The sequence below is a fragment of the Caretta caretta genome, chromosome 1 (genome assembly GCF_965140235.1).
Source record: "Caretta caretta isolate rCarCar2 chromosome 1, rCarCar1.hap1, whole genome shotgun sequence".
Lineage (NCBI taxonomy): Eukaryota > Metazoa > Chordata > Testudines > Cheloniidae > Caretta > Caretta caretta.
In genome coordinates, this window is record NC_134206.1 from 227602651 (window position 1) to 227617404 (window position 14754).

The following is a 14754-nucleotide window of genomic DNA, read 5'->3' on the forward strand; positions in this document are numbered from 1 at the left end:
AGGGTACTGATTTTCCAAGATGTAGCTTCTGTATGAATTAAATTGTATTATGTATTCTACTACAGGGGTTCTCGACCTTTTTCTTTCTGAGGCCCCGCCAACATGCTATAAAAACTCAATGGTCGACCTGTGCCAAAACAACTGTTTTTCTGCATATAAAAGCCAGAGTCAGTGTTAGGGAGTAGCAAGCAGGGCAATTGCCTGGGGCCCCACGAAGCTAAGTTGCTTGGGTTTCGGCTTCAGTTCCAGGTGGCAGGGCTCAGGGCCCCAGCAGGTCTAATGCCGGCCCTGCTTGGAGGACCCCGATGCCTGCTCACGGACCCACAGAGGGCCACGGACCCCTGGTTGAGAACCACTGTTGTACTGTACAGAAAGAGAATTTCAGTCTATCACAGACCAGAAAAAAATATCAGACATTATTCCTTACAAATTTCCTTCCCTAAACAGCTGTGTGTTTTTGCTGTGTGCTGCGCACTAGTTGTTGTATTCCATCCCAGAGGTGGCTCATTTTTGATGGAGGCTGAAGCAATTCCTGTACATACTGTATTTTGAAAGACATAATAGCACTCAATCCATGCAAAAAACTCTCAGGGGTTGCAATGGGAGCTCTGTACAAAAGCTGAGGGCAGAATATGGCTGTAGTTTGTAAAATGCATTGAAATCAAAGGCGTTATATAAATGAAAGAAAAAGAAAGAGAAAATGGAGCGATGATCCAGAGTGCTGGAATGGAAGCCAGGAATTCCTGAACAGGGGAGCACTGGACATTTTTATGCCATACGTGGAATGTGGGAGGCAAATCACCTGGGGTGCATGATGGAAGGTATCCTTAAAAAGGGTAGGAGTACTTGTGGCACCTTAGAGACTAACCAATTTATTTGAGCATGAGCTTTCGTGAGCTACAGCTCACTTCATCAGATGCATACCGTGGAAACTGCAGCAGACTTTATATATACACAGAGAATATGAATCTATCTATCAATCTATCAACTGTGTTTCATATTCTCTGTGTATATATAAAGTCTGCTGCAGTTTCCACGGTATGCATCTGATGAAGTGAGCTGTAGCTCACGAAAGCTCATGCTCAAATAAATTGGTTAGTCTCTAAGGTGCCACAAGTACTCCTTTTCTTTTTGCGAATACAGACTAACACGGCTGTTACTCTGAAACCTTAAAAAGGGTAGATCTCTATACGTGAAAGTTGTCCTGACTGGCAAGTGTGGGGAGGGAGGGCAGCCAGGACATGGCTCCTGGCACAACTGGTGCTGCTAGTCTGGAACTGGTTGTCTCTTTTCTTTGCTTCAGCACTTAATGTATCTCGGAAGACATTTATTGGGTTGTACACCCAGAATAATAAAGCTAGTCACTGAATTTCTGAAGTAAAGTACTTACTTGTATTATAGTATTGTCGAGAGTCTCCAACTGATATCAGGGTCCCATTGTGCTAGATGCTTTACACACTCATAGTAGACGATCTCTGCCTTGCCAGCTTACAATTTAAATAAACAAGACAGATAAAAGGCGTGAGTGGCAAAGAGCTGAAATGATTTGCTCAAAATTACCTAGTAGGTCATTGCAAGAGCCAGGAACAGAATCCAGTCTACTGCTCTCTTCACTAAACCACACCGCCTGTTCTAATTAAGCAAATAATAATATAAGGTGAAACTTCATAAACAGGAGGAAAGTGACCAAAGAACTTCCTAGATTACCGCGTGAATACTTCTGGAAAGAATTTTCAGGAAAATACATTTGCACTAGTATTTGTGAGGATTTCACTTTCTGCAAACATTCTCGCAAACCCAAAAGGTATCACTTGCATGACTGGTTGTGGACAATGTTTAAAAAGGGTTATGAATATTGTCAAAGTGGTTTAGTTCAAATGAATGTTCGTAAATACTGTTTTAGGATTCACTCCCTTTTTCAGGAGATTCTTTAATAAAAATTTGTACCTATATGTTTTTATTTTAATAGTTAATGTAGCATATAATTTTAAAACAACTAGACATAAACTGAAGAGGTTTGGATCTTTTAAATTAAATTAATTAATTAAAACAATTTTTTAATTTGAACCACTAAACTTCAGGTAAGGGGATCAGAGAAAAGGTTCTGGGCTTTGGCCTCTCTCTATAAATAAGATCAGAGTTATGACAACGAGATGAATGTTCAAGGTTGAACTGTGAAAAGCTTGGTGATTTTGGTTCACAGAGGGTTCAGAGATCATTTGGGGTTTATGCCCTGGACATTCTTTGTTCAGGGTTTGACTCAAGTCAAAGCAAAACTCAGTCCATATGGATGAGTTTTATTTGTCTTGTGAAACCACTGAATTTCCCCTGTTTTCAACCTGAAATAAAAGATCCCTTCTGGGAACCCAGCGGGAGAGGTAAGAGGGTAAATTTGAAGTCTGGCCTATAATCACCTGACACTTGGCCCTTGTTTGGGAATCTGGGTGAACCTGGCCTGAGTTTTGAACTTGTAACAAGTCTGAAACCAAGCAAATTTTGCCCACTTGCAGATTTCTTTCACATGGCCCCAATTCACAGTAATGTCAGAAATAAAATAGCGTACTTATCACTGGCCTCCTGCTGAGTGCAGAAATGTAACACTGAATCTTAACCCCCTTGGACTTTTGGGAAGCTAGATCCATCTCTACTTGATTGTTCTGGACGGCAACATGGAATAGAATCAATCCCTCTCAAAGTTTGGAGGAAGCCTGGATATGATCTTCATGGCTCAAGCGCTTACCTATTAAGAACCAATATGAGTACAACTGTCCCTTGCCCTGAACATGAGTAGAAGACAAGTAATACAAGACGTAATCTGTTATGTCACTTATCTTCTCTGCCTTCAGAATTTGCCAACTATGAACTCCATTCTCTGTAGCTCTGTCAGATAAATGGAATGGCTGTCTGGGTAGTGGTACGGCTACCTACCACAGAATCATTGTGAAGGAAAGGGTGTAAGGAATCCCTTCCCCACCTACAGCCTGATCCAGCCCCTCACTGAATTCAATGAAAACACTCTCATTGAGTGCAATAGGCTTTGGATCAGGACCTAGGACTCCATCATTTGGATGGCTGCATTCCTGCGGAGGCTGGTTAACATTTTAGGCCCCAGAGGCAGCATTGAGAAGAATGAAGTCCACACATGAGTGGTGCACCCGATGAAGTGAGCTGTAGCTCACAAAAGCTTATGCTCAAATAAATTTGTTAGTCTCTAAGGTGCCACAAGTACTCCTTTTCTTTTTACGTGAGTGGAGTCTTCCAAGAATGCTTCCAACTCCCCTGATGGAGTGACACACCTGCTTTCATATATAGCTAAATGGCTCTGGCTCCCATAACCATAGTAGAGCCTATAATATTTTGCTAATAGGATAGCCCTTGAAAGAGGCAGATATTTGGGTTTTTCAGGATTTTGGTTTTTTAGCTGGACTTTTCTAATTGCTCTGCGTTGCACTTCCAAGTATTGTTCAAACTAATAGCAAGTTTGTGAATTTTCTTATTCAAGACAAAGTTGACATCAGTGCAGTTTGGAAGAAATAGATACCTAGGACTGTTGATGAAATAATAATTTGCTACTGATGGAAGACCTGAGCTCTGCTATAACACAGCACTGAGGTGGCTAAAATACTGAAGTACCTAACTTCAGTGTAATTTTTGAAATGACTGCTATAGATCAGAACGATCTGAACCCCTCCTGCCCCTACCTCCCAAACTGTACCTGGAAGTCTAATGCAAGTGTTACTGTGAAAGGCTGGAAATCATTAAAAGCCTTGGTGCAAATCTAAGCGGTTACAAAAGTCGTTTGTGGACAAAACTTTGATATAACAACTAAAAATTAAATGTTGATAAAATCCAGTAAACTTCTGATGCCATTTTATGAGAGATGCAGCTTTCTACTATGTATTTTAGGAAGTAGCTGTATTATGGAATTCAGGAAGAGTAACCTCTAGGAACATGTGTCATTAATCTTAACTTTTTGTTAAAAGGTCAAAACAATGACCAACTCTCACGGTACATCTCAATTAGAAAATAGGAAAGGAAGATCAATTGGTAACAGATCACTGCTTCTACTAGACAGATGAAAATAAATGTTTCCAACAGCTTATCAATCAATTATGTTCTTACTAGATAGTCACTGTGGTTATGTGGAGAAAATATTGAGCTATTTTTTTTCTTCCAAAAACACACACTAACACTGAATGCCAGAAGCTCCATCCCAAAATTTAATCTTTTGTAATGTCAATAGGTTTTCTTCTGAATGTCTGGAAGATGACATCTTATTTTATACTTGAAAGAATGAGTGTGGAGGGACAAAAAATGTTCAGTGTCTCTTTAAAACAGATTATTCAATTATTTGGGACATTTTTGTATAAATGACAACTATTTCTCACAGCTCCTGGCACCACAGAACTGTGGTGCTGGGAGGGGTTTTGGCAGACATGATTTGGCTGTAGCACAGCTGACGAGTATTTGTGAGTTATTATTTAGAATATATAGTATCTAAAGAAACAATTTTAACATGAAGTGTTACCTCAGGACAAGAATACCTTATGTTAAGTGTAATGTTTATGTCCCAAAATAGAAGACCCAGTCCTGCAAGGTGCTATTCCTGAGATATGCAAAGTACTCTCAATTCCCAGTGTTTTCAGTGAGAGCTGAGAGCGCCAAGCAGTTCCCAGAAAAGCATTCAAGATAAAATTTTCAATAGTGCATAAGTGACTTAGGAACCTAAATCCATTTTCAAAAATGATTTAAGGCACTTAGGAGTTTAAGGGACTTAGGTTCCTAACACACTTCTGAAAGTGGGACTTCGGTTCCTAATTACTTAGGTTCTTTTGAAAATTTTACCCTCAATGACTTATAGAATTGGGTCCATCATTTGACGATACATTTTTTCCCCTATAGGAGTCAAACTATGTCACTAGACATCCATTTTGAATAGATTTGTGAAGGAAAAAGGCTTCGGTAATTCTTCTTAGTAGCTTATTTCCCCCACTCAGATTCATCTGCAGAAAGATATAAATCCAACTTTCAAAAGGTTCAGAGTTACAACTTGGACTGGTCAGATGGACAGCTAAAGCTTATCCATATTTACATAACTTGAGTGTATTTCTTGAGTCTGAAAACCTTGGCTCAGAATCTCTTGAAGAGGAGTTCTTTTGCTTTAATTAGATGGAAATATAGCTTCCTGCCCAGTGTTTTGGCCATTTTCCTTGGAACCAGAAGAGGAAAAACATAGGGGGGAAAAAAACAATTATTTCAGAACTTATAAAAACATTCAGTTCTAGAAACTGACAAAGGTTTGTGGGGGTTCAGTTTTAGTATTTATACCCATACCTACTATACAGTGTATGTAGTGTACACACATCATACATATAATAATATGGTCATTATTTCCTGGGATTGTGGTTTATAGTCAAAATAATAGAACAGACTCCCAAACAATATTTTAAAAACCATTTATTTTTACTTAAATTTTTAGTCAAAAGATTAAAAAAAAATCAACCAGCTATATAGGTGATTGAAATATAACACACACAAAATGTAACGAAAAACTTCAAACAGATTTTTGTGTGCATGTGTGTATGCGGCGGGGAGGGGGGGAGGAGTTCCCCCTCAAAATTTGAATTTTCTAGAAATAAGTCATTGAAAAATTGAATTTCAGATAATTTTGGTTCGTTTCATTGCTCAAAGCTGAAATATATTTTCCCTCAGAAGGTATTTTCTGTTTACCTGCTGGGGAAACTCACCAGGAGAGGCCAATCTGCAAGGACAGGAAACAGTTGTAGGATCTCGTGGATAAGGCTCTATGGCCCATCCTTCTATGGCCCTGGCAAGAACAGCCCTTGTTTGATGGGCAATAGTTTTTGGACCCCACTCTTATTTCCCCCACTAAACAGGAAACTTTGGGTGAGGGGAGGGAGGAATGGACCGTCTTCACCAGGAAGTCTTGTTGGGTATAGGGTAGAGATAGTGGACTGGATTTTATATTCTTCCATACCACAAAATATCAGTATTGTTTGGCTGGGAGATGAAGGTTCAGGACAGCTCTGCTTCTGACTGGAGAAACATTAGGAACAACCGTCAGGCTGAAATACTCATATTTTTCATGCTGATGCCAGAATATATGAGACATGACATAGACCATTACCCTGCTTACATATGCTATTTTCAGTCCTGTGACCTGCTATTAACAAACAAAATGTTACGGGCCTCAAGTTATCACCATACAGCAGTAACCCATTGCACCATACTACAACCTCTCTCTAATCATCTCATGGATGCTCCTTGAGACTGGCAATCTGATGGCATTACTATATCCAGACCTGTTCAGAGATAAAGTTATAAATAGTGCCCATTCCTACCTCATAAGTAATAGGCTTTAATGGCCCCAACCTCTCCAGTCTCAGGCGAAGCGATGATATACTAGTATATGGAATCAGAATCCATCTCTCTGCGGATGAGTACTACCAAAGGCAAGAGTCTATCTCTTTTTGATAGAAAAGCTGTTTAAGTTTTTTATTTCTTTTGATACTGCAGTTAAAATTAATATGGGTTTTGTTACATTCAACATCTGGTCCAAAAATGTGCTTTGCCACCAAGGAAAACACAAACCAGGAAGGCCAAGCCAAAACACACACACACAAAATATGACTATTGTTTTTCATATTTTATCCAGATAGGATTTTTAATAGGTACAGAAACTGTATCTGATATAATGCACTTGGGCCTAGATTTGAAATTTACAAAATGGGTTTTGTAAATGCTGGGGCGGGGGGGAGGGTGTTGCATTTTATTTTGGTTTTTATTCATTCAGAAAATAATTCTCTCTCTAAGGCTTCTCTACTTGACTTGAGGAGGGCAACACTCAAAATTGCATTTTAGTATATTATTGAAATTGGTGCAAAATCTGTAGAATAAAAACCTTTCCCATTATATTTCACAATTCATGTCATAAAATAGCAGTACTATTTAGAAAATTTTACTTGGCAAGACCCTACTGGGGCTGGGGTGGGTCTGCCCATAGAAAGTGGATCTAAAGAATGTTCTAATATCAGTCTGAGGCAGCAAGTCAAGTGATGGGAATTTGGTTTGGGAAGTAGATCTTGCTGTAAACTATTCAAGGTTAGATATGAGGCCCTGACATATGACAAATGGAATTTTTGAAGGAGAGAGTCACGCAAGCTAATGATTTTTAATCTTTAATCAGGTACCCAACCTGGCAGGGTGTGTTAAATCTTAGTAAATAAGTACCTTTAAGGTTCAGGGTCAGAGCTACAATGGGAGTTTTGCTGAGACAAACCAAATCAGAGGGAAAAATAGGAAGAGAAACATCAGTTTCTCTTCAGTCACAACAGTGAGTACACTGGGCCAAGGTCTGCCCCCTTTGCTCATGTTTGGTAGTACATTACGTTCCAAGTTGGAAGCCAGTGAGGATACTCAAGCAGTAAGGTACTACTCAGCATGTGCAAAGGTGAGAATTGGGCTCTTAATGAATATGAATACTGAACAGAAGCCACCTGGGGAAAGAGAAGAAATATTATTTTGGTTGAGCCTTAGGCTCCCTGGCTTCCAATTTTGTGGGCAAAGTTTTGCACCCAAAAATAACTGTGTGCACACATTACAGCATTTAGCAATTTAACTACCTGATCATTGGGCCTGAACACAGTGTCGAAACCCCAACCATTCAAAAAGCATGAGCCAGCATCCCCTCCCCCAAAAGCATGAGATTAGCTTCAAAATAATGAATACATACATTTTGGGTTCTTCTGGGCTTTCAAGCCTTTAGAGTTACATTTTCAAGTTTTCTCCACAATCATAAGGACTAGAAACTATTTTTAAAGGAAAGCTGAGATTCTTGTATAACTACATTACTCCAGAACCTGGGGCTCAAGTAAAACACCAAATATTGCAAGAACAATGATAAAATGGCAAGAGTTAGCACCACTGTGCACATCAGGCGGCTAGCTGTATAAATAATGTTGTCTGAGTCCAGCATGTCAAAAAGATCACCTAAAGCTCTGGACTGAGGACATGGGTCAACAACTCCCCTCTTCAGGCACCATGGAACTTTCTACCATAATGGTAAAACTCATCTGTGTGAGAGAAAGAATTTTCCTGAGTGCAGGTCTGAGACCATGACACAAACTCTCACAGGAACTCAGAATACTGGCAAATCTCACCACCTTCTGCTCCAAGTGCAAGGTGCACTTTGTGTACCTTGCTTTCTCCAATATAGCAGCATGTACATTTAAAAGCAAAACAAACAGATAATTGTCCCCCTGGGGAGAGAACAAGAGAGAGAACGAATCATTGTGACAGATGTTAGATGTTTACTACAGTGACCTAAGGTGAGGGTGGTATAAAATCTATATAGAATAGAATAGGAGTACCATTTCTGTCCACAGTTTATGTATGATTTTTGCTGCTGGGTTATTGCTAATGACTGTGAATATGTTGATTAATGGTTGAAGCTGGGATTCAGGAGTGATCTGTTTTCTGGTTTCATATTTAGGAATTGTCACCAGTGCTTACAGCAGAGATAGGTGCTCCTTTTTAATGGATGTGTGTATATATCTAAACGATAATAGATTATTTGTAAGTACAAAATGTATACAATAAAATTGGAGCCAGGATTGAGGGCCTTTGAAAAAAAAATCAGGCCCTTTATATTTATATAGTGCTTTTCATTTGGAAAGATCCCAAAACACATCACAAAACATGTACATCCAGCACTGATGAAGTGCTGATGCCTCTAGGAGAGAGGGGGCAGGCACTCAGGTCTGTGCAGGGCACACTGTCCAACAGTCAAGGGGTAAAAAGAGAAGTTTTGGCCAAGGTCACCAGCAAAACCCCTCCCCTTGCCCTAAGAATGCAACGTCCACACAAAGCAGTCTGGAGCCCAGGGCTGGAAGAACCTCTAGCCTAACGCAGTGAACTGCTTGGAAATCGGCTTTATCTACATCAGAAGAATGAAGGGCTAACTTGACAGTGACTCAATCTGAGCCTGGTTCCTAAGGCTGGCTTCAAGGAGCCTAAGGTATTTTTGAACCAGATACTTAGCCCGCTGGTGCTTGCTACGATATGTTGGCAGAAGAGAAGCAAAGCTAGATACTCTCTTTAATAATGAAACCCCAGAAATTTGGAAAAAGAAAACATACAATTTAAGTGAAACTCAAACAACTCAGGAGGGTGCCCTCTATTTGCAGGGCTAACCAAAGTTCTACTGCATTTATTTTAAGGCCTTTATTCTTAAGCAGTAAGCACTTTTTGCTTCCCCTCTGATTCATTATGCTATTGTACTCAGATTTCGGGCCTTTTATCCTCTGCCCATTTCAATCATGGTCTGGGATCTGCTGTGAAACCACTGAAGGAGATGGGCTGCACTAGTGCTTCAGTGGAACTTGGAAGCTCATATTTCTTGACTATCATCCTTGCTGCATACATACAAGGGAGAAAGATTGGTTTATTTTATTATTAGGTCTAGATTTTCATGAAAAGTTGATGACGACTGTGGGACAGATTGTGGCTGGGTTTGCACCAAGGATTTAAGGGGAATATGTGAGTAGAATTGTTGGGAGCATAATGGCCTCTGTAGGCCGCAACACCAGGTGTGGGGAGCAGCTCCACATCTGCTCTTTATTTCCCCCCCCCCTCAAAAAAAAAAAAAAGAACTGTGTAGTGTATAGCTCTGCTGGTTCACTGAAGGAAGTATCTTGTGTCACATACATACCAGGCAAAGGGTACTCGGACTGCAGAGCAGGGTGAACTTAGGAGGCCAAATGTGTCCGACAGTCACAATCTGCCTTTGGGTTTGCTCCAGGGATGGCACAAGAACATGCGGCCTTTTGCTTGGGGCTTGTGGGAAAGCAAGAAATGAGCCCTGGATAGGTTTCCAAGCACATGGGGCCACAATCCTGGATTGGAACCTTCAGGCACTAATGCAACATAAAAGTATTAACTAATAATAAAAATAACATTCCTGTTTATCCTTGTGTTTGACTCTTAGCTTCACAGGACCCTTTGTGGATCTCACTTCGCATGGTGCAAGGACCATGTTTATCGGCAGCCATTGCCTGGTCTCAGGCTAGATCAATTGAGCGTGATAGGGGTTTGGTCGGTCAGTAGGTAGATATCTAATATAGCTTGATGTTTTAAGTATGTAATGAGCAGAGAGGCCATGGCAACTACACATAAATTATTCAATGACTATCAGAGCTGATCAAAATATATTAAAAATCCTATTTTGTTTAACCTTTTTGAAAAAAATGTAATCAACATTTCAAAACTCAATTACATTTTTTTCTTATTATTTTCCATTTTCAAAATAAGATTTTGAAATGAATTTTTTGGTCAGTATCGCCACATGATAGGTTCCCTCCTCCCCCACAAAAAAGCCCATCTTGATTTCAAAATTTAAAAAATTACTTTCAAAATTTTATTTGAAAGCAGAAAAAGAAACATTTTTCTGATAAAATTTCCTATAATAAATATCACAAAATCTTTTTGAAAACAAGTTTTTGTGGCAAACAAAAGAATATTTATTAAAAATGCATAGAAAAATTTTCAACCAGCTTTTATAAATATTAATTATAAACAGTGTGATTTAGTCAAATTTAAATATAGTTTTTTCTCCAAAAATAATATGTATATATGCACATACAGGTTCTTGAAGAGCGAATGAAATTGGAATGCAAGTGTCACGGTGTTTCAGGTTCCTGTACAACTAAGACCTGCTGGACCACACTTCCTAAATTCAGAGAGATTGGATATATTTTGAAAGAAAAGTATAATGCTGCAGTACAAGTGGAGGTGGTACGGGCCAGTCGGCTACGACAGCCAACCTTCCTGAAAATCAAGCAGATCAGGAGTTATCAGAAACCAATGGAAACAGATCTGGTGTATATTGAAAAGTCGCCCAACTACTGTGAGGAAGATGCTTCCACGGGGAGTGTTGGTACCCAGGGACGACTCTGTAACCGTACATCTCCTAATGCAGACGGGTGTGACATGATGTGCTGTGGAAGGGGTTACAACACACACCAGTACACGAAAGTGTGGCAGTGTAATTGCAAATTCCACTGGTGCTGCTTTGTGAAGTGCAACACGTGCAGTGAGCGGACAGAGGTGTTCACCTGCAAATAGTGGCCTCTGATGAAATAAACAGAACAAATCACCACAAGTGAAGAAAGTGGAGAATGACAGACAACTACAGCATCATTTTGCACATCTACTTTTCTTTGGGAAAAGAAATCTCTCCCCACCACTTATACTTCTAAGGATGATGCATTTTGGGCTGGCTGGCCGTTGGGACTGCAATGGAAATAAGGGCAACAGGATTAAGGTGACGTTGACAAACACATGCAACTTTTTCTTTTGTTTGTTTTTTACTGCAATTTGGGTGTTGTAGAGTTTTCCGATTAGATTTTTAAGTTATACCTAACAGAGAAGCTGACTGAATTACAGATCCCAGGAGGGTTAAAGAAAAGACACTTTTTTCATATTTTACAACAAAAAAAAAAATACCCTGTGCAAATAAGACTTTTTTTTTTAAAAAAAAGACAATGAAACTTTCACTAAAAAAAAACCAGCAGTATTTCTGCAAAAATATTAATTCCAAAAAAAGCAGGTATATCAAAAACTAAGACTAATAGTGAGGCAAAAATATTAAAACGGAAAAACTCCACTATCACTTTGAAAAATAAAGTCTGCAAAATTACGTCAGCTGCCAGTGACACTGGAACTCTATGAATGAACATTACAAATTATTATTTATGTTTTTAATAGTATCAAAAAATTCTAAGCACTAACGGGTAGCTATGTCTTAATTCTGTACTAAATGTAAGCTTATTGGAACTCTGACTTTATGATTTTTGTATTTGGTTCTCCTTAAGTTCTTCAATGCTACTGATCTATTGTCACTCCACTACTAGAGAGTTCAATTACTGTAGGCCTTAAGCAATGATCAGAATTGAGCAATAAGATCATGCAAAACTGTGGTTACAAATGCTTGATACAGTGGTTTCCTGCCTATCCCCAAATAAGAACTAGCATTAAGATTCAGAGGTGAGGCAGAGAGCACCTATTTTCATCTTGGCATGGGTAGTTTTAAGGCACAAAGACATGCTTCAACAGGTATTAAAGGTTTTGCTTTGAAGAGAAATGCCATAGCAGGATCTTTCAAGCAATTACTCTTTCTTTGTAAGAGTTACAACATCCTAATAATTCCCAGCACAAACTTGCCCATTACTAATATTGTGAAAGAGCTTATACTCACCCTAAGCTAGGAAATTAATAAAATACAGTAGCTGAACTCCATGTTGCTACAATCTCTGGTTCATGATGGCTTCATTAGCGTACCACACAAAGCTAATAAACGGCAGATGGGTTAGTCTGGCTTACTTTTTAAATGTCATCGTTTTTCTAAAGCTGGCAACAGTATGTTACCCCCTCTCCCCCGTAAATATTTGGAATGTTAAGAAAGAAGTTGAACCTTTATACCTCTGTTCAACTCCAACTCACATTCCCTTTTCCCCACAAGGAATAATTTTTTAAAATCTCTATTCAGATTAGTATTGTAAATCATAGCGAATTTAACTACAAGAGCCAGATATGCCCAGCTGCAATAAAACTGCTCCCATAAACACACAGCAAGTGTAATTTGTAGCAAATGCCACTATCTGGCTGGCAGGAAACATGGATTAAATATTATCTAGTTACTGTAATCTGGACATTCAGTTTTGTTTTTCAAAGAGTCATCTACGAATTATTCCTAAACTTTTGGGCCTACATTTTCAAAAGTGACCAGTGATTTTGAGTATGGACTTGAGACCCTGAAAGGGACGTGACTTTCAAGTGTTGAGCACTCATCCTCTGAAAATCAGGCCCCTTTAAATAGTCTCCAGTGGAGCACCCAGAAATTGAGGCACGCAAAATCACTTATGAAAATCCCAGCCCATGGTCTAAATCCAGCTCTTGAATAAATGAGCACAACTCCATTGAAGTGGCTGCCCCCAGTTATGCCAGAACCATGCCATACTATTTAACATCCCTTTTGATTCATGGGTATTATTGTTGAACAATAATTATATACTGTACTTTCAGCTCATTCTTGACAAGAAGCAAATAAAGCTCCCATGCACAGTAATGCACAGTCATATGGTACTACATACTGTAAATATATTAGAATAGTATTTGTTAAGTACAATTGAGGAATCCAATTAAGTTATATTATTGTATATCGTTTAAATGTCTATAGAGTATTTTAAATTATTGTGAACTACACTGAGTAAAAAAAAAAAAATTATATATTATAAACACCAGCCACCCCAAAAAGTGGACCAAAATGACACTTTCTCACCCACCCCCTATTTTAAATAGCTACTTCGGCTATTCTTCACATTGGATGTTTCTACTGTGGATTTGACTTCCAGAACATAACGTGTCAGATCATCCTATAAAAGTTTTGCTCATTTGGGGTGGGGTGTCCAGAAAGGTACTATATAGCACAAAGCAGGGGCTGACCACAACAACACATCGACTTTGCTCTATGTACAGAATAAAAAACAGTTTAAGTGTGTTTTGGTCAGAAAGCACCATTGCCCATACTGAACTGAAACACACACAAAATGACATCAAACCTATTAAGAAAGGCGTTCACATAAGCAAACAGCTTACGAATAACTTTTCTTGGGGAAAAAAAAGTACTTCAATGTCAAACAGCTGTGACAATAGGAGGTTTGAATGCTCCCAGCGACACAACATGGTTTACAGTAATTTGCAATGGCAGAGCTCAGAATACTGTATGTTATTAAAGAATTTTAAGAACAAAGTTTAATTTGTTTACTACATTAATGTTGTATAGCAAACAAAAAACAAAACATGAAACACATTTCTATTAAAACGTAACTCTCCCCCCTTCTAGCCCCTCTCTTCTTTTGTTTTTGTTAACTGATCAACTCTTTTTAAAAATATGACACTTAAAAACTTGCGCAATAACCATTTGGGTTAAAGCCTCCTTTTGAACGGTATGCTGTATACCTCCCAAGTGTACAGCAGCTGTATGTGTGTGGGTCAAGATATTAACGGAAGGTCCCTGCATTAATATAGTCCAGAGTCCTCTATGTATACTGTAGATGAGTGAACATGGGAGGATAATGAAGAACATACAAGCAGTCTGTGGACTTTGTAGGTCTTGACAGAACAAAGGACTTCCAGTTAACAGGACTATTCACACGTTTAAAGTTACATACATGTTTAAGTACCTTGCTGAATCAGGACCTAAGAAAAACTTTTATAACATTAAACACTTTGGTTAGAGGAGAAATAATCTTCTCAATATGTATGCCATTAGTATCTTTCTGTCTAAATCTAGACAATATGATTTGTTGTAATATTTAAGATCTCTAACGAGATATATAGCCAAAGTCTGTGTAAACTAAACCCAGAGTAATTTCATTGAAACAAATTAATTTACTTTGGGTTTACACTAGGGTAAATGTGAGCAGAATTTTGCCCACAGATACCAGAGAGAATACTGCACCGTTTAACTACATCATGAGAAACTTATTAACAGAGTTGTATGAAAATTTCATAGTAAATTATAATAATTACATTTCTACAACAAATCTGGAGAGTACGTGAATCTCATCAAAGGTTTTGTAAATCTTTTAACAAACCTAAAACAAGTTGTGAGTGGAAGCTACTGGAAGCCATATGGTTCCAACCACATTTTACTGTGAATTTGGTCAAGCCTAA

The 14754-nt window shown here is 38.7% G+C and overlaps 1 protein-coding gene across 3 annotated transcripts in view; it reads left to right on the plus strand.

The window, feature by feature from the left end:
- Positions 1–13920, plus strand: part of WNT7B (Wnt family member 7B) — a 129370-nt gene extending 115450 nt beyond the window's left edge. For all 3 annotated transcript variants that reach the window (XM_048824668.2, XM_048824658.2, XM_048824676.2), the window contains exon 4: positions 10663–13920. In XM_048824668.2, the coding sequence (XP_048680625.1) occupies positions 10663–11142 (480 nt within the window). In that variant the 3' untranslated portion in view covers positions 11143–13920. The remainder of the gene's footprint in view (positions 1–10662) is intronic.
- Positions 13921–14754: the final 834 nt, after the last annotated feature.